The sequence below is a fragment of the Phytophthora ramorum genome (assembly GCF_020800215.1).
Source record: "Phytophthora ramorum isolate Pr-102 chromosome Unknown Phyram_PR-102_s0004, whole genome shotgun sequence".
Taxonomy (NCBI): domain Eukaryota; phylum Oomycota; class Peronosporomycetes; order Peronosporales; family Peronosporaceae; genus Phytophthora; species Phytophthora ramorum.
The window spans coordinates 2,286,370-2,310,518 of record NW_027150650.1 but is presented as its reverse complement, the minus strand read 5'-3'; the positions used below and the strand labels follow the sequence as shown (position 1 = coordinate 2,310,518).

The 24,149-nt window shown below is 54.9% G+C and overlaps 13 protein-coding genes across 13 annotated transcripts; 6 read left to right on the top strand and 7 right to left on the bottom strand.

Annotated features, from left to right (window-relative positions):
• Positions 1–45: 45 nt before the first annotated feature.
• KRP23_5253 (uncharacterized protein) lies at positions 46–513 on the bottom strand (the record flags this gene model as incomplete). The annotated part of the gene is made up of 1 exon (XM_067890297.1): positions 46–513. The coding sequence occupies one exon, from the start codon at positions 511–513 to the stop codon at positions 46–48; it is 468 nt and encodes a 155-aa protein (XP_067746858.1).
• A 276-nt stretch (positions 514–789) lies between these two features.
• On the top strand, positions 790–1,218 carry KRP23_5252 (uncharacterized protein; the record flags this gene model as incomplete). The annotated part of the gene is made up of 1 exon (XM_067890296.1): positions 790–1,218. One exon carries the CDS (start codon positions 790–792, stop codon positions 1,216–1,218), a length of 429 nt encoding a protein of 142 aa, XP_067746857.1.
• Positions 1,219–1,269: 51 nt separating this feature from the next.
• On the bottom strand, positions 1,270–3,118 carry KRP23_5251 (uncharacterized protein; the record flags this gene model as incomplete). Its single annotated transcript, XM_067890295.1, has 2 exons — positions 1,270–2,067; positions 2,135–3,118. The coding sequence occupies 2 exons, from the start codon at positions 3,116–3,118 to the stop codon at positions 1,270–1,272; spliced, it is 1,782 nt and encodes a 593-aa protein (XP_067746856.1).
• Positions 3,119–3,324: 206 nt separating this feature from the next.
• Positions 3,325–4,286, bottom strand: KRP23_5250 (uncharacterized protein; the record flags this gene model as incomplete). Its single annotated transcript, XM_067890294.1, has 2 exons — positions 3,325–3,742; positions 3,820–4,286. The coding sequence occupies 2 exons, from the start codon at positions 4,284–4,286 to the stop codon at positions 3,325–3,327; spliced, it is 885 nt and encodes a 294-aa protein (XP_067746855.1).
• Positions 4,287–4,368: 82 nt separating this feature from the next.
• KRP23_5249 (uncharacterized protein) lies at positions 4,369–4,749 on the bottom strand (the record flags this gene model as incomplete). The annotated part of the gene is made up of 1 exon (XM_067890293.1): positions 4,369–4,749. One exon carries the CDS (start codon positions 4,747–4,749, stop codon positions 4,369–4,371), a length of 381 nt encoding a protein of 126 aa, XP_067746854.1.
• Positions 4,750–5,314: 565 nt separating this feature from the next.
• KRP23_5248 (GTPase-activating protein GYP5) lies at positions 5,315–7,280 on the top strand (the record flags this gene model as incomplete). Its single annotated transcript, XM_067890292.1, has 4 exons — positions 5,315–5,640; positions 5,719–5,771; positions 5,834–6,100; positions 6,175–7,280. 4 exons carry the CDS (start codon positions 5,315–5,317, stop codon positions 7,278–7,280), a joined length of 1,752 nt encoding a protein of 583 aa, XP_067746853.1.
• An 87-nt stretch (positions 7,281–7,367) lies between these two features.
• On the bottom strand, positions 7,368–7,973 carry KRP23_5247 (uncharacterized protein; the record flags this gene model as incomplete). Its single annotated transcript, XM_067890291.1, has 1 exon — positions 7,368–7,973. One exon carries the CDS (start codon positions 7,971–7,973, stop codon positions 7,368–7,370), a length of 606 nt encoding a protein of 201 aa, XP_067746852.1.
• Positions 7,974–8,931: 958 nt separating this feature from the next.
• KRP23_5246 (ARF guanine-nucleotide exchange factor GNOM) lies at positions 8,932–14,043 on the top strand (the record flags this gene model as incomplete). Its single annotated transcript, XM_067890290.1, has 1 exon — positions 8,932–14,043. The coding sequence occupies one exon, from the start codon at positions 8,932–8,934 to the stop codon at positions 14,041–14,043; it is 5,112 nt and encodes a 1,703-aa protein (XP_067746851.1).
• Positions 14,044–14,217: 174 nt separating this feature from the next.
• KRP23_5245 (uncharacterized protein) lies at positions 14,218–15,786 on the top strand (the record flags this gene model as incomplete). The annotated part of the gene is made up of 1 exon (XM_067890288.1): positions 14,218–15,786. One exon carries the CDS (start codon positions 14,218–14,220, stop codon positions 15,784–15,786), a length of 1,569 nt encoding a protein of 522 aa, XP_067746850.1.
• A 1,608-nt stretch (positions 15,787–17,394) lies between these two features.
• On the top strand, positions 17,395–18,129 carry KRP23_5244 (Palmitoyltransferase ZDHHC20-A; the record flags this gene model as incomplete). Its single annotated transcript, XM_067890287.1, has 1 exon — positions 17,395–18,129. The coding sequence occupies one exon, from the start codon at positions 17,395–17,397 to the stop codon at positions 18,127–18,129; it is 735 nt and encodes a 244-aa protein (XP_067746849.1).
• Positions 18,130–18,184: 55 nt separating this feature from the next.
• KRP23_5243 (SWR1 complex bromodomain subunit bdf1) lies at positions 18,185–19,301 on the bottom strand (the record flags this gene model as incomplete). Its single annotated transcript, XM_067890286.1, has 3 exons — positions 18,185–19,062; positions 19,130–19,177; positions 19,292–19,301. 3 exons carry the CDS (start codon positions 19,299–19,301, stop codon positions 18,185–18,187), a joined length of 936 nt encoding a protein of 311 aa, XP_067746848.1.
• Positions 19,302–19,421: 120 nt separating this feature from the next.
• KRP23_5242 (D-amino-acid oxidase) lies at positions 19,422–20,801 on the top strand (the record flags this gene model as incomplete). Its single annotated transcript, XM_067890285.1, has 6 exons — positions 19,422–19,621; positions 19,686–19,803; positions 19,868–19,989; positions 20,064–20,176; positions 20,251–20,315; positions 20,385–20,801. 6 exons carry the CDS (start codon positions 19,422–19,424, stop codon positions 20,799–20,801), a joined length of 1,035 nt encoding a protein of 344 aa, XP_067746847.1.
• Positions 20,802–22,996: 2,195 nt separating this feature from the next.
• Positions 22,997–23,374, bottom strand: KRP23_5241 (RxLR effector protein; the record flags this gene model as incomplete). The annotated part of the gene is made up of 1 exon (XM_067895867.1): positions 22,997–23,374. The coding sequence occupies one exon, from the start codon at positions 23,372–23,374 to the stop codon at positions 22,997–22,999; it is 378 nt and encodes a 125-aa protein (XP_067746846.1).
• Positions 23,375–24,149: the final 775 nt, after the last annotated feature.

Below are 24,149 nucleotides of genomic sequence, written 5' to 3'. Positions count from 1 at the left end.
GGTGTTAAGAGGACAATACACTTGTTCATACAGAGCTGTAGCTATCTACTCGCGCAGTAGTGCCATGATGTCCGCTAGTTCGTCCATGGGGACGGAGTGGCCGACGACGGTCACGACGTTGTCCGCCGTGTGGCCGAGCGCGTCGTCGCCCTCCGCTTTGCTCACTGCACGCTCGTGTAGACTGCATGTGGCAGCGATGGACACGGCGTCTGTGAGGTTGAGGACGTGCAGGCCGAGAATCACCTCGCAGTCAGGTAGGAGACCTGAGGACAGCGTCGTGTTGAGCAGCGCCTGACACGCGGAGCTGCTGCAGAATCCGGCGGTCTGGTTGAGCGACGGAGACGCGAAGGACAGCAGCGTGTAGTTGCTGTCGGTCTGGCAGGTGGCGAAGTTGTTGTCGGAGGCGAGTGGCTGCAGCGCGTTGTACACTTGGAGGACGGTGCAGTTCTCGGCCTTAGCCAAGTTGATTGAGACGAGCAGCACAACAGCGAGGAAGGTGGGCAGCGTCTGCATGGTGGGAGCTTGACGCTGAACGATGCAAGTTTGAGAGTGGCAAAGCTTAACAGGGACGTTGCACGTGACATTCGGGGCGCTGGGGGTGGTGCCATTGCAGACGTCGAGGGAGTGCTCAACGTCCAGATATCGGCCATCTTCGAAACCAGTTGAAGCCGCCACCATGCTGGGATATCCCACCCACCCGAGATGACAAGTCCTCGGGAATGGAATGGGTGGCTTGGCCGGCGATGGCAGCGCTTGCCATTCCTCATTCTGCCTCGCAGCACGCAAGCAATGAAGACTTCGACCGCGTCTGTGTTCTTGGCTTCGGCCTTGACTTCTCTCAGCAGTGCCGACTTCACGGTCCTCATGTACACAGACAGCAGCTTCGAAGACTACGTTGGCCAAGTCCGATTCGACGCCACAGGTCGGTGCTACCCGCTTTGCGCGGACAGCGAGGCGGTCGCTGCTTTTGTCTGGGACCCCGAGCCACAAGGAACCCAACTCGTGGTTTTTGAGGATGCCGAGTGTCAAGGCAGATCCGTCACGGGGGGACGGACGACCGGCGCCCAGTTTTCTGCCATCGCGTCCAAGCACAAAGTGCGGTCGTTTATCCTGTCGACTACGACACGGTTCGCTCCTACACGAGGCGTCGTGCACTCGTGCGACGAGAAGACCGATCTCGTCTACAAACCTTACAACGATACTGCAGTCTGGATGTAGATTGGTGAGAAAGTAGCCATCTTTGAATACATCCGTGTCTGATAAATGTCCTTACTCGTCTTCGTCGTCGCTGACCATGTCAAGGAGCACCTGCGTGAACTGCGCTTGGTCGGGAAATGGCGGCACTTGCCATCGAAATGGTAATGGCTTAGTAGATTCGGGCTGCGTTGGGCTCGCAGCTTTCGTGCAGTCGTCAGAGCCCTCATTGTTGTTGGGCATCTTGGCCTCGCTGCCGCTGGTACCACAGAGACCATCTTCTTCGAAGTCTGCGAGCTCTGGCGGCAGGAAGAAGCCCATCTTGAAAGGCTGCGCGGGTTCGCTTGACAAATCCTCAGTACTGGGACGAGAGGTTGACGCGTCACATTCGTTGTCGCTCTGATTGCCTTCGTTGTTGTTGGTCCCGGCACTGGACGACAAGTCGCTGCGTGACTCGTATCGATACGCCTGCAGCATTCTCCGGAGTTTGGCTGAGTGGGCTTCCACTCGTTGGCTGGCTTTCGCCCGCGCCTCCGCAGCAACTTGAGACCGGGCCTTCTCGTCCTCCATCATACTGCTCCACTCTTCTTCACGCAGACGTACTTGCAACGCCCTCTCTGCTTCTCGCTGCCGCCTCAGCCGCTCTTTTTCGTCGGCGAGCTCCAGCTCTCTCCGCTGTTGTCGTGTTTGAGCTGTCTCCTCCAGCGCTGCTGCGAGCTCCGTTTCCAGAGAAACTTTCATAGCTGCCAGACGAGCAACCTTTGCACTCTGAACAGCATTCTGCGGCACAACTTTGTCAAGCTTCAGCCGAACGCGCTCGCGCTGCTTGTGCTTTTCAATGCAGCTCTGCTTCACACGCATCTCCAGAGACATCTAGAGCAAAACAACAGCGCACCAGGGTCAGACAACTCACTACGCGCAATCTGCACACGCCACTTACTTTATCTCGTAGCTGAGCTTCCAGCTCAGTCATAAACTCACTCGGTGGCTTGTGCAGCTCCATCATGTCGTTGGTATCTGCCGCCCAGACCGAATCCGTCTCGTCGTCGTTGCCTTCCGACTCACTGTACGACGAATGTCTGAACGACCTTGCGCGTACTGCTTCAATCCTCAGCATCTGCTCTTGCAGTCGAACTGCTGCCTCTTGGCGTTCAAGTTCCTGCTCACGATCGGACTGGAGCTTCTCCTGTTGAATACGCTTCGCGCGCTCTTGAGCGAGTACAAGTGCCGCTGCAACCTTCGCAGCGTTCTCCCTTGCTACCTGCTTGGGATCTGGCTGGTCATCTTCCTGGTTCCCTGGATGCTTTGACCCGCCACGTTTCTTCTTGCGAAGGCGCTTGCGATTCTTCTGTTGCGGTGGGCGTGGCTTGCGCGGTCTTTCGCTTATGTCGGAGCTGGCTTGAGAAGAGCGGCCTTCGTCTTTGACACTCGAGCCCCTGCTACTGCTAGTAGAGGCTGGCGAAGAAGACGATGTCCAAGAAACGACGCCTCCACTCAATTGACGGCTCCAAGGGTCTTCTGGCGGCAGCGAGTTTCTCGCCATTGGTTGAGTCACTGAAAACCCCAAGGGAGGGACATCCCGAACCTTGTTCTGTTGCTGAACTCCGTCAAGTATCTGGTTGATGCTTTCGAGCGGACATTCGGGAGGCTGCAATGGCGCTGTGGACTCCACAGCCGATTTGAAAGACAATCGTCGACGAGCTATCGAGGTATTGCGTGGCGGCTTCGGAGCAGGATTCGCGACTGGAGATCCTCGCTCAGCATCCGGCGGGTGCGCATTGAGCGGCGTTGGGATCTTGTGCACAGGAGGTGAAGGTCTCGGCGGAGCACGAGCTGGAGCCTGAGCGACTTGTGAGTAGGTCTCCTGGATCTGAGCCTCTTGATCAGCGAAAAACCTGCCGATTTTCGCAATGAGATCCGCCATTCCTCTTGCGCTCGGGCCAGTCTGCGGGCTCTTCGTAGCAAGTCCTTCGTTGCAACCGCCCCTTCACTTCCAACAGTATACCATAGATAGACCCAAGGCGTTCGTCACGAACCTCTTCACAAGTCACCGAACGCAGCTCAAACAGAATACATTACCGAAAATACCAGCCCTTGACAACCTCTCCAGCCTGCCCCTGCAAACAACCACTAATGAATGCCCGCCACTCGTTGTTCCATCGCCCTCACTTCCTCGAGAATCTTCTTCTGCGCCAACAGCGTCTCCTGCGCCACGCGCAGAATCAAGTCCAGCTTGGACCGTGAGACCACAACGTCGTCACCGCCACTGTCCGGCCCAGACATGACGGACGAGTACGTCTCCGCCGTGGACAAGTCCCCCGCCGACACTCCACCATCCGTCCCTGCATCGCCCATGATGGACGACGAGTCCGACAGAATGGGCACCGACGCGTCCGTCATGACGTTCCGTGTATGGTCGTCTCCAGCACTTGAGGGGCCCAAAGTGTCGTATTCCAACGATCCTCGAGCTTGTCCATGTCGGACATGCTCCAGCTCGTCGATAAGAGCTCGGATCTCCATCTGCTCCTTCTGGTGGCGTCTCGTTCCTCTACACAGCACAAAACGCGCCTCCGTGAGCCCCCATAACTGGTCTAAGTCTCTAAAAAAGGTCAAAAGTTCACTCACCGTTGGGAAATGGAGCCTGCACCGCTTGCGTGTCTGGCCACTTCACTCCTCCGGTTGCGCACGAGCTTGAGGAAGGCCGCGTAGCTCAGCCGCGGCTCGTTGAGGTTCCCTCCTTGGTAGTAGAACTCGTCGTAACCCTGTTCCAGCAACTGCTCCGTCGTCAAACGGTCTGGCAGGCGGCTGAACTGCTTGGCACACTGCACATACTTCCTCAGTAGGATCAGCTGGATGCCTTTGCCGATTTTGCGGCGTCTCCGGGCCCCGGAACGGTGACTCGGCGGGCTATTGGGCGTCTGGGAGGCGTCGTAGTCGGCGGCGTCTTGCTCGGCCAATACGGCGCCGTCGTCGCTCCCATCGTGCAGGGAGCTAGAAGAGACGTGGAGACGTAGTAACGTGTGATCCTCGCTGGCTTCGTCGTCCCCATCATGGCCCGCGGGGGGCAGCACGTCGACGCTCAGGATGTCCATTTGCTCCGAACCAAAAGTGACTGGGAAGGCGATGGTATCAGAATTCTGAGTCTGGTGATTTTTGATTCGGAAATGTATTGATTTAGGTTAGCGTTGTCGGATGTCCCTTTGTCAGTAGACGAAGAATGGTCCTCAGGATATCGGCGTCCAATGCGTCTTGCTCGGTTTGAGTGGTGGGCTGCTGGCAGCTGAGCGAGTGGACGCTTGAGGTGGAGAAGACGACGCCCTTGAGGGACACTTGGCACTCTGGTAGCTGGAGAGTTGCGAGCGGCGTCATGAGCGACTCGCACGCGGAGCTCGCACAGATTGCAGCGGCGCTGGCGTCCACTTGGCACGTGGAGAAGTTGGCGTTGGCTCGGATTGGCTGCAGGGCCGACAGCAGTTGGGTCGAGTTGCAGGAGCTTGAGCTGGTGACGACCGAGCAGCACATCAAGAGGGAGACGAGCAGCTGAAGCAGCGTCATGCTTATGAGGATGTTGCCTCCTATGTAGTCGACAGATGAATGGGACGAAGAGCTTGCCACTGCTAGATGCTAGTCATTGACGCTGGTGAAACCAAAGGCCTGCAACGCAAAGGAAGCTTGTCTTCACGCCCTCGAGTTAGCCCAGCAGCCATGGTGTGTGCAGACATTCCCTGCAGCTTGAGTGCAATCCCGTAGTTGCAGCGACTCCAAGCGCAGACAGAAGCTCTGTTTGGTCACACATGGCGTGAGGCGAAGACGCAGCACCTGCAGCACGTTCAGCATGTAAGGACGAGGCTCACCCACTTCACCGAACTGGTCGAGCGATATCCTTCGAAGCACAGTATGGCATCGACCAGCAGCGCCACCAAATTCTGCTGGAGACAGCACAAGTTCCAGCACCACAGCGAGCGGTGCTGAACAAAAGTCACTTGGCGTTCCCAGTCCGCCCTGCCTATTTTTTCCCTTGCAAATCTCTTTCTTCCATACTTAGCCATCGTAAAAGCTTGGCAGGCGGACTCAGGACGTCTCAGACTTCTCCGTCAGCACACACCCGAATATCCCCGCGATGGAGGAGCCCGCCGTCTGCCCCGCCGCCGCGTCACCCGTGGAGGAGCTCCCCGTTGCGCCCTCGTCGGCGGCGTCGCCCGTGTCCTCGTCATCTGCGTCGAGCTCCGGGGCCGAGGAGCCGAGCGAGAAACTGCCGCCGGCCGCGCCGGTGCTCAAGCCGCTGGACCCGGCGAGCGACGAGGACGCGGGCGACGCGCCCACAGCCACAGGCTCGGGGGCGACCGGCCTGGCCAGCGCCTTCGGACTCATGAAGGACCGGGCGGCTACAGCCAAGAAGACGCTGGGGCCGCAGCTGCTGCACATGAGGGACCAAACCAGCAAAAAGTGAGGACATTTTTGACACAAAGGACCCTTTTGTGGAGCAAAGGGTCTAAATGGCTACGCGTTCTTTCTTATTCCTAGGTTGGAGAAGTACCAGCCCACGATTGTCAAGGCCAAGACGTCGGCGACTGCAGGTTTTTGGAGTTTTTGCTGCTGGCAGGTGGAAGTGAAGAGACTGACTTTGTGTACTGTTCAGGATTGACGACGGCGGCGAGCAAGATGAAGGAGGGGTCGACCCAGGGATGGAGCATGCTGAAGACCAAGTTGGCGGCGGCGGGGCCTGTGGCCGAGAGGATCCACACCATGGGACTCAACGTCATGACGGACATTTATCTGGGAGACACGACGGTGGACATGCTGGAGTACGTGGAGGACCCCAAGCTGGCAAGTTGTCTCTTCCTGGAGAAGTACAAGGCAGGACCAGTGGACTCGCCTTCTCGAGCTAAAGGACTCTTGAGAATGAGTAAGTTGTCTTGACTGGTTCACAGTCGGAGGCTCCGCAGCGCTGACATCGCTCTGTGCTTGTTTTCATTGTAGCGCGAGCGATCAGCAACTCGAGCGTCCACTCGGTCGAAAACGATGCGACGCCCACTGGTCTAGCTGACCAGTGCTTTGCTACACCGTACGTGCTGGGCACCATCCTGCTTTTCTGCGGCGACCTGCCTGTGCTGGCGCGAGTGTCCTGCGTGAACAAAGCCTGCCGGGACTTTATCGCCTCGGAGCGGCGACTGGAAAAGTTTTGTGTGCGCTACGGCGAGCTCCCTTCCAGTGTCCGCTTCGCCTACTGGGAGAAGACGACCCAGGTTAGAAAGACGCGCGACGCGTCCGAGCTGGACTACGACACGTACTTGCAGATGGCGCTGTCGAAGGGCGATGCCACGGAGCTCATCATGACGGATGTTCGACGCACGTACGGCCGCGTGGCGCCTCACAAGCGCGCGGCCAACCACAAGGACCAAGTGTCCGAGGAAGACTTGACAACTCAGCTGAGCGAGATTTTGCATGCGCTCGCGGGGCGGTTTCCGGCCGTTGGCTACTGTCAGGGTATGGATTACATCGCTGCGCACGTGCTGAACAAGGTGAAGAGAAGCGGTGCTGCCGCGGATACAAAGGCGGAGGCCGAGAACACGTTCTGGCTACTGGTGACGCTGTTCGAGCAGTACGGGTTGCACGAAATGTTCGCTCCAGGCCTCCACACCCTTCACGTGCACTGCTTCCAGACGCAGAGGCTGCTGGAGCTGACGGAACCAGCTCTGGCCGAGCATTTTGCCAGCGAGAAGGTGCCGATTGAAATGTTCGCGGTGGGCTGGTTCCAGACGCTGTATCTGTACCTGAACGTTCTGCCTGCTGACTCCTTAAACCGGATCTGGGACGTCTTCCTCTTCGAGAAGAACTGGAAGATCATGCTGCGAGTGGCCGTGGCGCTCCTTCAGCTCTCGGAGCAGTTTGTGATGGACAAACCGATCGACGAGATCATGCAGTTCTTCAACACTTTTGCGGACAAGGCGGACGAACTGCTGGCAGAAACGCCGCTCACAGAGCGCGCTTTGCGTCTCAAGGTGACAAATACCGTGCTCACCAAACTGCAGAAGCAGCATATCAAGGCCAAGCGGTCCCCCACCAAGCCTCAGATATTCAGCTAAGGAGATAGGAATATTATGCACTCGTCGGCACTGATGTATAGCTAGTTACGCCTAATAAGGAGGTTCGAAGACGTCCTATGATGCAGTCTACCCATTCTTCCCAACTCCAACTAGAAACTCCTCCAGCAAAACAGGAATGGCTAGTTGTGCCTGGCATTCTCGTTTGCCAGTTTTCTCCGCTCGACGTCTGCCCATGGCCACCAGGTCGCTCGTGAATTGAACGAGAATTCTCCTCCGTTTCTCCGTGCCGGCGGTGAGCTTGATGAGCCCACGCGGCTGGTCCACTTTGAACCGAATGTACACCAGCAAGTCCAAGCAGTACTGACACGTGCACGGGGGCGTGGCGCTCACTGCGCTCCAGACGCTGTTGCGGAGGTCTTCAAAGTCCGAAAAACGCCGTTCTACCACGAATGGGGGACAGTGTCCTGGGACTGACATGGGTCGACTCAAATTCACCTCCAGCGCGTAAAGCACCACCCGGTCCTCTTTGGTGTGCACCTCGGGAATGTCGATGTGCTTCACGTTGTTGAGAAAGTCGACGGCGGTGCTCGCCTTCCAGCGCCGGTGCGCGTCTTGGTTCAGGTGTTGTCGGGGGCTTCGTACGGACGACAAGTCGACGTCGTCCCCGCTTTGAGTCGCAGCCGCAGGAAGCTGACCAGAAGGCAGCACCCAAGGTGTGTCGGCTATCTCCATCACGTCGATGTGCGCTTGCAAAGTGAAAAGTTGAAGTAAATGCTGCGAGTACCGGTACCACGACCCGGCATTCCCGCCTCGTGCTCACCATCATTCAGACACGGAGACTTCAAGGACCCGACTCAGGATTTCTGCGCTGGGAGCTCCACGACTTTCATGACACCTGCATGTCTTATAGAAATTGAGCTGGTTTGTTCGAAGCAAGCTTGTTGAGCATAAGCGCATGCAAACTACAAGCGTACAGTTACGTGGGTGAACTTGACGCTCTCAAATGGAAATGATCGAGATGTGATTCGTCATGGGAAACGTAATTCATATCGTTCCTGGCAACGTACGAGCCGATGGGGCTTGGTAGACTTCGCCATGGCATCAACAGCACCAAGCATCCATGTTACTTGAGTCGGCAAGTGGTTAGACAGCCAACAATACCAAGAAATAGCGAGTCAAACATGCCCGACTACTGCTGCATGTTACCTATCATAGCTGTCGGACGCGAAGTTACTTTCTGGGAAAACGTACATTTGTGCTGCTTGGTATGCCCACACTTCCTGGTCTTCTTGGAGATCGAGATCACCTTCACCGAGGTCGCTAGACACCACTTAGCATGAAGCGCATGTCCTCGTGCAATCGCGCGTTCTGAATACACGCAATGATGAGTTGCTTACCGAGCGTTTAGGATTCGTGGGAGTTTGCTCGTGCATATGCTCCATGTTCACGCTCTACTGCAATGAAGTCCCAGACCTCTTGAGCTTTATAGCCGCATCTCATAGCTGGGTCTTATGCTCTGCTTCCAGCTCCGCGATAGTCGCCACCAATAGTCCTATCGCCTCCATCACGTGCAACTTGAAGTTGTCCTTGTCACACGTCACACATTTGTTACCGCAACATAATAAATAATCTCCTCCACACGCAACATAACTAACGCAACTTGCTCTCCCGACACGTCACTTCGTAAAGCATGAACTGCGTCAAGGGCGAGATCCACAATGTGCTGTCCATGATGCGCGTGAACGCGCGCTGGGCCAGTGTGGACCGCTTCACGCAGGAGATCCCAGCGTCCACGCAGTCACCCATGATGCGCGCCTTCAAGCAGCTGCACTACGAGCTGCAGTCGGTCACGGACCTGGCGGACGTGGACACGGTCACGTACCTGCTGCCCTTCGTGATGGTCATCGAGTCGGAGCGCACGAGCGGCTTCATCACGGGCGCCGCCATCTCGGCCATCAACAAGTTTCTGCTCTATGGGCTCATAACCTGCGATTCTCTACGGGCCGATGTAGCCATCAACCGCATCGCCGTGTGCGTGTCTCGCTGCAGGTTCGAAGAGACCCACCGAGCGGACGACGAGGCTGTGCTCATGAAGCTCCTGGAGCTGGTAGAGTACTGTGTCCGCTGTGACGCAGGCCACCTGATCTCGGGGGACAATCTGTGGAAGATGCTGCAGCTGTGCTACAGTATCCGCTGCCAGCCGAGGTCCTCGATGCACCTGTGCAGGTCGGCGGACAACACGCTGTCCCACTTGGTGCTCACGGTCTTTGACCGCATTGACGAGCTGGAGCCCCAGACGAAGAACAGTCAACCGCTGTCGCCGCAGACCCAGCAACAACAGGAGGTGGAGCAGAGGAAAGACCATACACTGCCGGAGTACGACGAGAGTCTGGAAATTGGACTGGGAGAACAGCCTCCAGCGACGGTGGAACTGACGACCGACGCGACGAAAGCAGCAGATAAACCGTACGGAATCCCGCTGCTGGAACGGATCCTGCACTTTGTTTCCGGGCTGATCTCGCCGACGGAGAACGAAGAGATGACGTGCGTTCTGGGACTGAGGCTGATTAACGTCGTGTTGGAGACGGCCGGGACGGGATTGGGCAACCATCCGTGCTTGGTGTCGGTGCTGCAAGGAGACCTGTCCAAGTTCTTGCTGCAAAACTCCGAGACGGAGGAGCTGGGCATCCTGTCGCTGACGCTGCGTGTTGTGTTCAACCTGTTCAACTCGATCAAGGATCACTTGAAGGTGCAGCTGGAAGTGTTTTTCACGAGCGTCCACATGCGCATTATCGACTCGCCGTCCTGCTCCGATGAGCAGAAAGAACTCGCGTTGGAATCACTGCTCGAGTTCTGCCGCGAGCCGGCACTCATGCTGGATCTGTACATTAATTACGACTGCGATGTCCACTGCACGAACTTGTTCGAGGTATTGTGCAAGTCGCTGGCGCGGAATTGCCAGTCCATGTCAGGCACCGATGGCAGCCTGAATGCTCTTACGCTATTGTGCCTTGAGGGGCTGCTAGCAGTCGTTGAATCCATCGCTCGGCGTTGTCCTCTAAACACCCCGGCAAAAACGTCAGGTTCCAGGACATTTGGAAGTAACTCGGGTGTATTGAGCCTACAGGGGTCTGATCTAGCGCGGTTTACAGCTGGAGCCTCTCCTGGTACGGAGAGCTCTTCTGGCGAGTTTCCGATGGAGGACATTTCACCCATGTCTTCGGTGCGAGATCTCATGCATCTCGTAATGTCAGGAAGCGAAAGTGACTCGGATTCAGAGCAGAGTGAACCCGACAACCCGGCAGACCAGCTCGCATGGCTGCACACCGCGCGAGAGCGAACTGCGGAAGTGTTGCAGCAGCGCAAACGCGCTAAGAAACGCTACGCATTGGCTGCGGAGAAATTCAACAGCGATCAGAAGAACTGGATGGCGTTCTCTCAACAAATTGGGCTGTTGCCGGAAAAGCTAACCCCTGAATCTGTTGCTTCATTCCTGCTGCATACGCCAGGTTTGAACAAGACGCTCATTGGTGACTACATCGGTGATGGTCCTATCGAGAAGTACCCATTTAACGCGGCTGTACGCGACGCGTACGTCGCTATGTTTGACTTCCGGTCGGCTCCATCACTGGATGAGGCGCTCCGAATGTTTTTGGCGAAGTTCCGTCTGCCAGGCGAGGCGCAAAAGATTGACCGGATGATGGAGGCCTTCTCGAAGCAGCTCTATCTTCAAGCAGGATCGTCTGGGCCTCTGGCTGACGCTGATGCGGCCTACGTGCTGGCTTTCAGCATTATCATGCTGAACACGGATTTGCACTCGGACCATATTGCGAAGAAGATGACCGTTGAGGAATTCGTTCGCAACAACCGTGGCATCAATGCAGGCCAGGATTTACCCTCGGAGTATTTGACTGATTTGTACTACAACATCCTAGAGAAGGAGATTCAGATGCAGCACGATGTGTCGGATTTCATGGAGTCTCCCTCCTCGACGGTTGACAGGTACTCAATGCAGTGGGATGGCGTCCTCAAGAGATCGGAGAACGTGGTTGGCGCAAGCTTTACGTCAAATACGAGTATTCTGAAGCTGCGAGCTGGTCTCTACGAGAAGGACATGTTCAACTTGATTTCCGAGAACACGATGAAGAGCATTTTGCTGGCATTTGAGAAGACGTGCGACCTAACCAATATGGAGCGCTCGCTGGAAGGTCTAAGCAACTGTGCGAAGATCATGCTTTACTACGACATGTCGGACGAATTCAACAAGATCATGGGAGCGCTGTCTTCGTACTTCCTCACGTTTGCACACGGCATTTTGAGCGGTGAAAAGGTCTATGTGCCGCCAAGCTCAAGCGGTGTATTGAAACACTCGGCGTCGACTCCTCTACCGTCCTCGTCGGAGCAGGGATCAACAGATGCCATCGGAGAGCGAATTGTCCGTCGACAGGATGATGGATCAGAGATTGAGGTCTTGGCCGCCTCGCAGCAACCCGGTCGTTCGATAGATGTGGATCTGGTGCAAGGTGCAAAAACTCGTCGAGCGCTCCTATCACTGAAGTTGCTGTTCCAGTTTGTGCAGAACAAGAGTGAGTATTTCCGCAAGGGCTGGGCGAATGTGGTGGAGTGTATGCTCATGTTCAACGAGCTGGACGCTGTCCCCACGTCGCTGGTCGAGATTGACGATTTCGTGGACTCGCGAGGGGTACCCCTGCCACCGATGCAGGGCGGGCCATCGACCCACGCGCCGTCCCCGCCTAAGTTGTCCCCAGGCCGTGGTCAAAGCGCTAGCGGGCTCTCTGGAAAGACCCGAGAGCGCTCTAGACGACAGGCAGAACGCCAAGCTGCAATCCGCAGCCGCATGAAGAGCATGACGCAAGCTAGCCAGGGTACAGCTTACGGAAGTCAGGGTCAGAGCGTGAATAGTGGCCTTTGGGGCTCTCTGTCATACTACCTTTGGGCCGAGGAGGAAAAGGTCGACGAGAGTTTCTCTCTGGTCAATAAAATGCTTCGCGAGGAGGTGATGAAGCTCGGCGGCGGGATTCTCGAGAAGGAGAACTGGCTTCGTTTGACTCGCAAACTGCAAGAGAAAGCGTTGACAAGCCTGCTGGAGACGTTGATCTCGTGTCGCGATCCGTTCAAGTGCATCATGCAACCTTCTGACTCGGGAGTGGACGCGATGATGCAGGAAAACGCCATCTTGGTGCTGGAACTGAGTGTGGATATCATTTTGGTCAACTCGCACCGCATCTTGCCGCTCAACCTGTGGGACTCTTTCCACCTGTACGCGAAGCGCATCCTGTCCACGCCACTGAACGAGCTTCACATGCAAGGTCTCGTTGAACGCGTGGTCGTGCACATTCTGCGTGTGAGTATTCGCCTCTTTCACGACGAGAAGATTCGTCCGAAGCTGATGGCAACACTCGAGCTACTTTTGACAATGGACAAGGACATGTACAAGGCATTGAGCGACCGGCTCGCGTCGGGGATCACTATGCTACTGAAGGCGAACCTGGTGTACATGCACGACTTCCACGACTGGGAGGTACTTTTGGGCATTCTCCAGAACGTTGTCGAGTACATCAACAGCCGCTCGGCTTGTTGGGAGAGCGTGATTGTACTCGCTGAAGGAGGACACTTAACGGACGATAACTTCACCCCGTGGATGTCTCTCTGCTGCGGATTTGTTCGCCATCGGACGTCGTACGCTGTTGACGCGCTGAAGCTTCTGCAAGGACTGGCGAACAGCGACAACACGTACAAGATGAATGGTAGTTCGTGGCTGCAGGTCATGCGCGTGATGCTCAGCTACCTGAACGACGACCGAGCTCCGGTTGCAAAGACCTCCTGGGACTGCCTGCGTAATTCGCTGCTCCTTCCTGGGGTGCCGATCGCCAAGGATACGTGGAAGCAGTGCTTCGACGACATTATCTTTGCGTTTGATGACCAGGTCAATGATGGCGCTATCAGGAAGGCACGCGAAGCTCCTCTCTACAGCGTCACGCTGCTGTCGAAGACATTCCTTCACAACCTGAACGTGCTGATGGAGCTACCTGATTTCCCGGAGTTGTGGTTGAAGGTGTTGCGTCGGCTAGCGAACAAGTTGGTGGCTTCGAGCTCGCCTTCCATGCCGGCACAGCAGTCCAGCGTCGTGTTTGAAACGACGCTGCAGTCGCTGTACAACCTGTTGCTTGTGCTGAAGGCAGAGGACATTCTCGAGCGCGCCAGCACCGAGGGCAGCAGTGAAACACTGTTTGACGAGACGTGCGCTGTGATCGACGCCGTGTGTCCGCACCTGAAGGACCAGCTCGGCTTGACGGCCGAGGAGGTCGCTATTGAGATGCCTGCCACGCCCACCAAGGGAAGTGAGCAAGGAGTCGAGCAGCCGACGGCAGAGCCGACAGCAGATGAAGGCCAAGAAGCACGTGCAGAAACTCCGGAGGTGGACCAGTCTACAGAGCATCAGGCGACCCACGAAGAAGAGACCGAGACTACTGCTGCCACCACTGAAGTGACTGAGACTGCTGTCAGCGAGGAGATCGAGGATACTGCTGCTGCAGATGAAGACACGTTGGCCAGGCTGATCCCTGAGGGCGACGTTGAAGTTGAAGAGCCCGTCGACGATCAATGCGAGAAAGTGCCAACTATCGACGAAACCATGGCGGAGACTGTAGAGACGTCCGTATCTGCCCTTAATGGTCCCCCCTCGTCTACAACGACACTTGAGACGGTCATTATGGGCGATGGCACGTTCGGTATCAAGGTGGACGAGGTCATTGTGGACGAGATCACCGAGGCCGTCTAAAGTTGCATTAAGTGTAAACCCATTTCCATAGATTAAAGTTGCGTATTGTGTATGTCACACCACGGCTTTTATAAAATAAGATTTCCGGCCCTCATTTCTCGAAAAGCATCGAAGGAGACCGACCAACTCGGAGGCGTTGGCTTCGAGGACCCATCCTGCTGCACAGAGAGCACCATGGCCAGCGAGACCTTCAGTATCGAGAAGAGCGAAACCAGAGCTATCGGTGAGGCGCGGTCCGAGTCTCCAGCTCGCTCTGTGAAGAGTGCTTCGAGCTCGGGTAAGAAGACCAAGAAGGCCAAGAGCAAGGTCAAGGCGGTTGTTGCTGCAGTTGGTGCAACTCACGAGATGGTGGATGAGGAGGCCCTCAGCAACCTAAGTGGGGACCACCCATACTTAAGTGTGCTGTACAAGCGCATCCGCACGCACCGCAAGAAGCTCGAGAAGATCAAGAGTCTGGAGGCCCAGGAGGGCAAAGTGCTCAACGCGCAGCAGCTGGAGCTCATGAGCAATAAGGCGACGCTGGAGAAGCTCGTGGCTGAGTTGGAGATGCTCCGAGAGCAATTCCTGACTGTTTACCGTCAGGAGGACGAGCAGAAGAAGCAGCAGGAGGCGGAAGACACGGTAGTTGCGGGTGCTGTTGCGGCTGAAGCTGTTGAGGAGGTGGAGCAGGAGCTGGAACATACCGTTGAGCAGATTCAGGTGGAGGAGAAGAAGGAGGAGGATATTCCGGTGCCGGAGCAGCGGGGCGAGGACTTTGGCCATGTGTACGAGCTGCTGAAGACGCTACACGTGGTGAACTTGCACCAGGCGCTGGGCAAGGAGGTGCCCATGGTGCTGGACTTCTTCTCCAAGGTGTTGCTAGGCAACACGCGCCCGCCGGCTGAGCTTTCGTACGAGGAGAACTTGATGGAGTCGCTAGAAGAGGCCAAAAAGTACTTGGCAGACAGCGACAAGGTGTTTGCGTGTGATACAACGTACAGCGGACTGCGCGCGTTCGTGGACCAGTTGGCGACCATGTCATCACCGAAGACGGAAGAGGAGCAGGAGGAAGTTGAGCAGGAGGCTGTTGACTCGCCGGAGGAAGCTGAGGGGGAAGACCCCTCCGATATCCCGGTTGTGCCCGCCGAGATCAACACCATGCCAGAGATTAGCTTCTTCACGGAGTCGCAGCTGGAAGAGGAGCAAGCTGACGAGGTCAGTGCAGAGGTGGAGGCGGCTGAGGTTGAACCGCAGGAGGAAGTTGCCGCTGAGGTTGAGGGAATTACCGAGCAACATGAAGGCGAGGTTGCAGTGGTGGTTGAAGCGGCGGTCGAGGCCCCGCCGGCCCCGGAGTCGGTTCCTGCTCCACCACTTTCGTTTGCAGCGGTCGCTGCTGGCGGGGTGCAGAGTGAGCGCACGCCGTCGCCATCAGGATCGTCTGGCCGTGAGAAGAAGGAGCCTGGTTCGGAGGACAACAGCCCTCGCACCAAGACTCCCCAGCGTCGTCGCGGCCAGGGTCGCTGGAGGGAGAAGGGTAGTAATAGTAGTAACGGCAACAAGTCGTCCGGCAACGGGTCTCCCACGAACGGAGGCAAGCCTCGTCGCCCTCGCGGACCGCGCACGAACGATGAGAACAGCGCCGCTCAAGGTGACAAGCGCAGCGGTTCCAAGGAGGTCAGCCGCCCGCGTGTTGACCGCGCTTTGCGTAAGCAGGGCAACCCGTCGCAGCAGCCTGCGACCCCCATGATCGCCCCGCACGCATGAGGAACGTCTATTGTTCAACCGATTATGCAGAAGCGGGGCGCGAGATAATTATCGTGTGCGCGCGCTGCCAATGGACACTTGCTGAAGATTATCCTCCATGAGGCAGGGTGCGTAGAGGAACCGAATAGTGAAGTAAAATTGGAGCACCCGCAGATGTCACTGGTAATGGTAAATACACTTGTACTTGTGCCAGGAATTTATTCTAGATTGCACTTCTTCCGTTCGGGACGAGGGCGTCGCCATCCACAAGGAATTAGGTAGAGGCTGTTCCCGCAGGCGACGTGAGCGTTGATATCGTCGCTACAGAATTTCTAGGTGGTAGACTGTTTGCGCCAAATTATTGCTTCATTCAATGCAGACCATACTCCTTTCACTTTCAATTTCAACGCTTGACGCGCAAGAATAGTATAATACCTTCGTTTCCATGTTGCTGCTACGGCTCGTCCTCTTCGTCGCCGCGGTCGCGCCGATATCCCCGACGGCTACGAGCAAGGCATGCAATAAAACGGAGCTTCTAGCTATACTCAACCCCCTGAAGAGCAAACCCAACTACACATCCTGCCCGACGAGTGCAAGTCCCTGCTCCAACAGCGCGTGCAGTGCGCTCATAGCCCCACTGGCTGCGTTGGATCTGCCGAACTGCATCGTGACCACGCCTTTAAAGTCATACAATCCCAGCCACCTCAAGCGAATGACCACCTCCACGTGCGACTCGGAGAGCATTCCCACTACGTACCTCGTCGGGACCTTTTGGGAACTCCTCATGCTCATGAAGGAGTAGCGTTGCAATCTTCCTCTTGATGCATCGAGTAGTTTGCACTAAACCAGAGTCAAACACAATCTTGAGAAGTATACTGTACATGTTCGAACCTGCCAGCGGCGTCAAACGAAATGGTACTTAGTCGAAAAGTGACAAGTTTAAAATCAATCCGGTCGATGCCGTGGGTTGCGTGACTTAGGGTGTTCCGAGTTCCGATTCACTCTTCGGACAACCGAATACATGTTCTGTCGTAACATTGGACCCAACTTGGTTGTTGATGCAACCAAGTACAAGCACGTGCCAGCACGACATCATTGATGAACAAATTGTTGGTGCCAGGAGTTATTAGTTCCACATTGCCCAGCAGGTGGCGAAAGTCCATGGGCAGACGCCATTTCCGTTGGCAACGCGAGTGTTGATCTCGCTAACAATGCGAGCTATTGTAGGCTACAATTTGCAGGTGGTAGACTGCACCGCGCTGCTGTTTCAGCCAATGGAGACCCCACCCTTTTCATTGTCAATTTCGACGTTTGAAGTACCTTCGCCATGTTGCTGCTTCGTTTCATGCGTTGAATCTGACGAGGTGGAACGTGAGCACGCCTCTAAACTTGTACAACAAGTGCATTTCCACTGCGGTCCCCGTCCTCAAGCTCACAGAGGAGTAACGCAACAGATCTATAAACTGATAACCGAGGATAGCATATCATCACTGCAAACAGATAAAAGTCACAAAAGACTTCTGAGAACTAGTTGCTTCTTGATTATGATATTGTTTATTCTGCTGACAGCGAGTGGATCACTGTACTACTCTATTCCCATTGTGCATCCGTTACTACCATTGTGCCATCATGAGCGGGGGCTTCGTTGCTGTAGCGCTCGGGCTCATGCTGCTCAAGCTGTGCACATGGGTTTTCGTGGTGTGCCCGCAATCGGGCCTGCTACTCAGCGCTCTCTACTTTGTGGCCACCATGTTGATGCTGTGGAGCTACGCGCGCGCCATGTGCTCCCGGCCCGCGAGCAAGCGACCCACTGGTTCTTACAGCGACCACGAGCCCGTGAGTCGCTACTGCGAGCGCTGCGACGATGATAAAGCGGCACATGTCCATCATTGCTCCGTGTGCCAGAAGTGCGTCTTTCGCATGGACCACCACTGCCCCTGGACAGGCAACTGCGTGGCTTGGAGCAACAAGAAGCACTTCCTGCTCTTCCTGCTGTACACGTCGCTGAGCTGTCTGCTGTTCAACGCCATGGTGAGTCCGCTGGTGTGGGACGCGAGATTCCGACGCTACGAGTCGCTGCTCAAGTGCTCCTGGGTGCTGTCACTCGGGGTGGGGCTGCTACTGGCGGGGTACTTTGTGTTCCATCTGTGGCTTCTGCGCGAGGGCAAGACGACGCTCGAGTTCCTGTCCGGACGACGAGGAGAGCTGGCAGACTGCAGCTTCATGCACAATGTGACCGTGTACTTTGGTCGAGATGTGTGGAACTGGTGGCTGCCTACGACGCCCATGCTGGACCCTGCTTTGGGAGGAAGAAGGGAGCAGGAGGATGAAGGAGAGGAGACGCTGCAGCTCGTAGTGGAATAGAAACAAGAGAATATGAACCAACCTGCCATACCTGCGACTCTCACAAGCGTGCTGCCTACTTCTCTTTCTTCTTGTCTTTCCGTTTCTTCTTTTCCTTCTTGCGCTTCTTGCGCTCTTGCTGCAGGTCCTCGAACATTTTCTTATACGTCGGCAGCTTCGACTCGTAGAGCTGCTCGATCTCGATGGCCATCTGGTGCACAGGCTCACCCACGCGGTTAAACGTCTTGGCGTTGGCAGCCATGAGCTTGAGGTCCGAGGAGAACTGGTCGATCTTGGAGTACTCGGCGTGCTCCACCTTCTCCTTCATGCGGGTCAGGTCCATCGGGCTCTTGACGTAGTCAAAGTAGTTCGGCACGCCCAGTCGCTTGCAGTTGTCCTTGGTAAACTTCTGCACGAACGGGTTGCCCGCTTTGCCGCTAACAACCCACCCGGACCACGTCAGCCCACGCAACTCGGTCACCAGTGGCGCCAGTAACTTCTGTAGCATCGAGGCGTCTTCTCTCTCTCGTTTCTTCTTCTTCTTGTCCTTCTTGTCCTTGCGATCCTTGTCGTCCTTACTTCTACCCTTCTGCTTCTCGGCATGAGCCGCACGCTCTGCAGCAGTGGGAGGTGGCGCGTGGATCAGCCCCGGCGTCTTGCGACTGCTCAACGGGTGCAGCACAGGGCCGCTCTTGCTGCCGGCCGGCAGCTGCAACGCGCTCTTGACGACGCTCTCGGGCAGCGGCTCGATCGGGCGGTCGAAGGGTACGCCCTCCAGTAGTGACAGGAGGTCCCCCTTGGCCTCTCCAGGCGTCAGCGAATCGCGCGCCTCACCCACGCCGCGCAGCAAGTGGTGGTACGTGCTCGGCAGCGTCATGTCCGCCATTTTAGCCAGCTGCGACTCGAGTTTGTAGTGCGTCATGAGGTTACGGTAGTCCACTTCATCGGCTTCGACTGGGTAATAGAATCGTTAGAATTTTGTATTTTACAGAAGAAAGAGGGGAATTCGGGGTGCACGTACTGTTCTGGGCGCCTCGCACGAGGTAGAATTTATCCGGGTCCAGCGTAGCTGAGCGGGTGAGAAGGGTATCAGTGGAGAGAGCGGGTCGTCAGCTACATGAGGAGAGCGGAGAAGAGGACGCAGAAACAGAGAAACACAGAGTGGGAGAGCACGCAAACGCACCATTAGCCATTTTGCCTCGATGGCGACAGCTCGTTTGTGCTTCCGATAAAACTTAGCTTATTCATTTGATGAATGTTATGAATTAGTTGAGTTTATCGATCTTTTGGATAAGAAATTGGAAAACACTAAAATGAAAACCGCTGCGGACTGCCGAGTCTTGGTAGTGGGCGGCGGCGTCATCGGACTCACGTCGGCTCTGGCGCTACTGCAGAGAGGTTTCAGACATGTGCAGGTGGTCGCCGAGGAGTTCGATGCGACCACGTCGCACGTAGCTGGCGGTCTCTGGATGCCCTTCTCGCTCCCAGACGACACCGATCCAGCCAAGCCTCGGTACGTCAAAATTTATTAAATTGATGAATTCTTCTCAAAACTGATGTGTGTGTTGTGGCTGCAGCAAGTGGTGTGAAGAGAGCTACGCTTGGCTGACGAGTGTGATGCAGCAACACGGGGAGGAAGCCGGGATTCATGTGGTGGAGGGAGTCGAAGTGTCAAGTGAAGGACCTCCTTTGGTGGTAAGGAAGGTTGGATTAGGATCTTTCATTTTTATTTATTTTAATGAGTTACTGCTACTGCCAGGTACACCCGTACTGGGCACATTGTGTGGAAAACTTCCGGCTGTTAAGTCGGGCGGAGGCTGGGAAGGTTTCGGCCGATGCAGTGCATGGATTCGCCTTCGAGACCATCATTTACAATACTGGGTGACAGCTTACAGCAATATTTGCTTTTGGTGACGAAACGTTACTTATACGAACGGCTTGCCGTTAAATTTCAGTGCATTCATGAAGTGGCTCCAGAAGGAGGTAGGTCGATTGGGGGGGAAGTTTGAACGGCGACGAGTTACAAACTTCGATGTGGAGGACTGCGACCTGCTGATCAATTGCACGGGTTAGAATATCCAAAGTTGCAATTGCTGATGGTGCACACACCAACTCACTCTTGGTGGATTTTTGTGTGTTCAGGTCTGGCAGCGAAAGAACTTGCTGGTGACGATACGGTCTATCCGATCCGGGGGCAGGTCATTAAGGTTGGTTGATCTAGTTAGCAAAGAAAACAATTTCCACTTGACGGATTTTTTTGCTTTCTCTTATGACAGATCCACAATCCGAAACTGGACAAGTACGCTGCAGTAATCCATCGGGATGGACATCACACCTATATCATTCCACGCCCGAACGGAGATGTTGTTCTGGGTGGGACTGTACAGCCTCACAACTGGAGCGCGGAAAATGACGACGCGGACGTTGAGGCTGTGTGGGAACGCTGCTGTAAGCTGTGGCCGGAGGTTCGCAACAGCAAGGTAATCGGCCCCGTGGCAGGTTTACGCCCCGGACGTACTGCTGGTGTACGCCTTGAGGTGGAGTCATGCCAGACGAGACGAGGTGCCATGATCATTCACAACTATGCGCATGGAGGATCGGGCCACACACTGCACTGGGGATGTGCATTGAATGTCGTTGCCCTGGCCTCGCAACGTTTCCCAACTACATGTTCAAAACCGAGCAAATTATAACTGGATCCAGTCTATGAGAGTCGTGATCACTGCTGGAAAACACGGTGAATCAAGCTTGGAAGTATGTTGCAGTAATGCTCGTCCCTCGGCCTTTTTTAAAATGCGAATAAAGTATTCTGTATACATTGTATACAAGTGATGCTTTCCCTGATCTCCCTGATGTAAACCTCTTATTCAAGCACCAAAAAAGCACCCAGCTTTTGAGTGCGGCATGTCAGCACCGAGGATTTGGAAAGCAGCACCGTAAAAGTAAGGACTGTAAGTGTTACTCAACCGTGTCCTACTACAAAGATACTACAACGATACTACAAAGAATACCCAGACTTCACCGCACACAAGGACTCCAGCAACGCAAAAATGGGCCCCAGCACCCACACCTCTGCAGTGTTACTGAGCTCGGTAATTTGCCTTGATATCGAACCTGCCGTATTCGTCGGCTGTAGAACGTTCCTAGTAACGCAACCACGCCTTACAGTCAATCGGGTTCAGCTCGGAGGATGATCTCTCCGCCGCTCGTCGGGTCTGGGGACATGGTTCTCTTCCGGGTCATCCTCGAAGCAGTGCCGACATTAACATTCAGTTGGCTCGTGAAGTATGCAAGTCCACGCCGCGTACAGGCCAAGTGTACACCCATGACTCTGGAAGGTTCCTAGATAAAAAGAAGGATCGGCCGATACTGGAGCTACTCAAGACCGCAGAAGATGGTCGGCGTATGCGTGATTGCCTCGCACAACGTGTACGCGCACTTTCTATCGTATAACCGTTTATTGGGCATGTTCCACGTCGCGGCGAGGTCCGAATACAACTCTCCTTTGGGAAGTATCTTTGGGCTCCGATTGAACAAACGCCATTAACGGTGCTTTATAATGTTGTAAGCGGTGGGAAGCATGGCTTCGTCTACTTGCACACTATCGAAGCGTGGCTATGGACATGCCGTACATTTGTGCGTTGTTGCTCTGGAGATTGTCGGCGAGGCGACACTGACCAGCGAGCAGGGCAAGGAACAAAAGGTGGTCGAGTCGGCGTGGGAGTTCCTACCTAACTCCAGGACGAGCCCTGGAAAGAGTGGTGCATCAATGGCATGGACGTCTACTGCCGCTACTGCGTGGATGCATACAACTCCAAGTATCGCAATACGGACGGCGCCATCTCGTACGAAGGCTACACCGACTGCATCCGCGTCATGCACAAATACACCATCAAGATCGTGACAACATTTTGTCGTCAAAACAAGGAGGTTGGTCATAGTATTCAGATCGAAGTTAACAGCGAGATTGTGGCGGCGGTACCTATCATGCTCCAAACCGTCATTAATAGCGATGAACCAAGCTTCTGAGAGCTTGTTTTGGTGCACGGTAGCAAGCCGAATGAGGGCTTCGGCCCAGTTGCGTGGAGTAGGATTTGGAGGCAGTATGTGCAGGTCAAACAGAAATTCGAGAGCGACAACTCGTTCAAAATGACCGTGGAGAGATCCGAAAGGTCCGAAGTAGTTGATGCTTGTAGGGTCTTAGATACTGGCTAGAAGTTCAGCACCTTGGCATCGTTCGTGCTCGTCTTTGCTTCGATTACTCCCAGCACACACACTGTTGAAGGCGGTTGCAGTACCCTCGAAAGGGTCAAAAGCTCACACTGTGGCTAATAGAGCAACTATGCACTAGAGGGGCAGCTTCAAGTGAGGAAGTTCTTTGTGTAGTTCCTCTCGCCGACGAAACCGCCAGCCCAGTCGTTTCGCATTACATGCGAGGGGTCAGTTGCTGCACTATATCGTACTTAACCCATTTCATACTAAAACCAACATTAATACGTCTGCCTATTTTCTCTTTCAGTGTGCTGTTTGAGGTACCGATTTGACGTTCGGTCCCGAGTCCAAACGAATAGCATCTAGGCATTTTAGGCAGAGTGTCTCATTGTAAGAACACTGTCCATTGCTAAGGTGCTGGCGTCTAGTATTACGGTGGTGACGCCTAAAATTACGATACTGTATTCCAAATCTTGTGTGCTCACATTCCTCCCTCAATATTTCCCTGGTTCTCCACAAATGGCACGCGCCAAATACGAGATATCCATGTTTTCTGATGATAGACACTCTATTACAAGGGTTCATCGTCAGTTTACAATCTATCTGCAACTGGTTCGAGGCCAGACACTGACGTGCTACGCTTGTGGCGGTAACGTGCTTGATCTGCAGACTTCGTCTACTTGTTACCGTTCAAATAGTTGTAGTATTGTTTCCACATCGCATACTCCTCCGTCGCCATGAGCCTGTTCCTAATCGCACTTTCAGCCTCCCCTCGGCGCAAAGCCTTGGCAATTCCCAACTTGACTGCGTAGTCGCCATGGGTCTCACCATTGGCCTTCATGGTTTTAAACAAAGCTTTTTCTGCCTCAGTGAATTTTCCTCTTTCTTCGGAATCATCGTCTTCATAGGTCGTGGGGTGGGTCCTCAGAAGCCGCTGGCTCGGGCCTTCCGGCAAAGTCGCTTGGACGATCTTGGCCTGGTTGGAGTCCGTGGGCTTCGCGCTGGCAAGCACGAAGGTAGCCGCGATCACCATGAAAATGAGAGATATACGCATGTGTATGGTCGGGGGGAGTGGGGACTTGAGGGTTGGGCAGCAGATTTGAAAGTGAAAATGAAATGAGTTGATACACTCACTGCCCTAGGGTGGAGGCAGGAGGCTGCTCAGCACGGTGCTATCCTACGCAGCCTGGATCTTGAAATCTGTTGCTGCGTCGTCGTCGGCACGATGCGATGGCATTCCCAGAGAGCATCTGGGATACTAACTCAGTTGAGTAACTACGATCATCAAGATGGGATGGAGCCACAGCTAGCTTGACTAAGGTATACTGTATTATACTACTTATTGACAGGCCACAATGCTGTTGCGACGATCTCACGGCAAATGAACATGTCTCGCACATGCCACACTGTCCATACGGTATTGAGCAGGTAGTCTATCGTTCGCTTTCGTCAAACTCTTGCGCAGGTTCCCGCATATACCGCAGCAGCACTTGACGATGAACTTTTCATGTGGCTGCCAAGCGTAGATTGACTTAACGATGCCTGACTTCGATAGCATTGTGGTCACGTCTGCGGCGTATCCACGTAGACACCTTCAAAGTGCGCGAGGTTGCTTTGCTGCAGTGTTACGCCCTCAATCAACAGTTTGGCTTGTACTACAGGTAGACACACTTGTATCGCAAACGAGCTGGTTTAGCGGCAAGATAGTGACTCGACGTCCTGCCCCTCATTCTCGAGGACGGATGTTATCGCGATGAATTATTTTGGCAACTACTACAGGTACAAAACACCATCCCCTTGGGGGGGGGAGTAAAACCAGACTCGCTCGG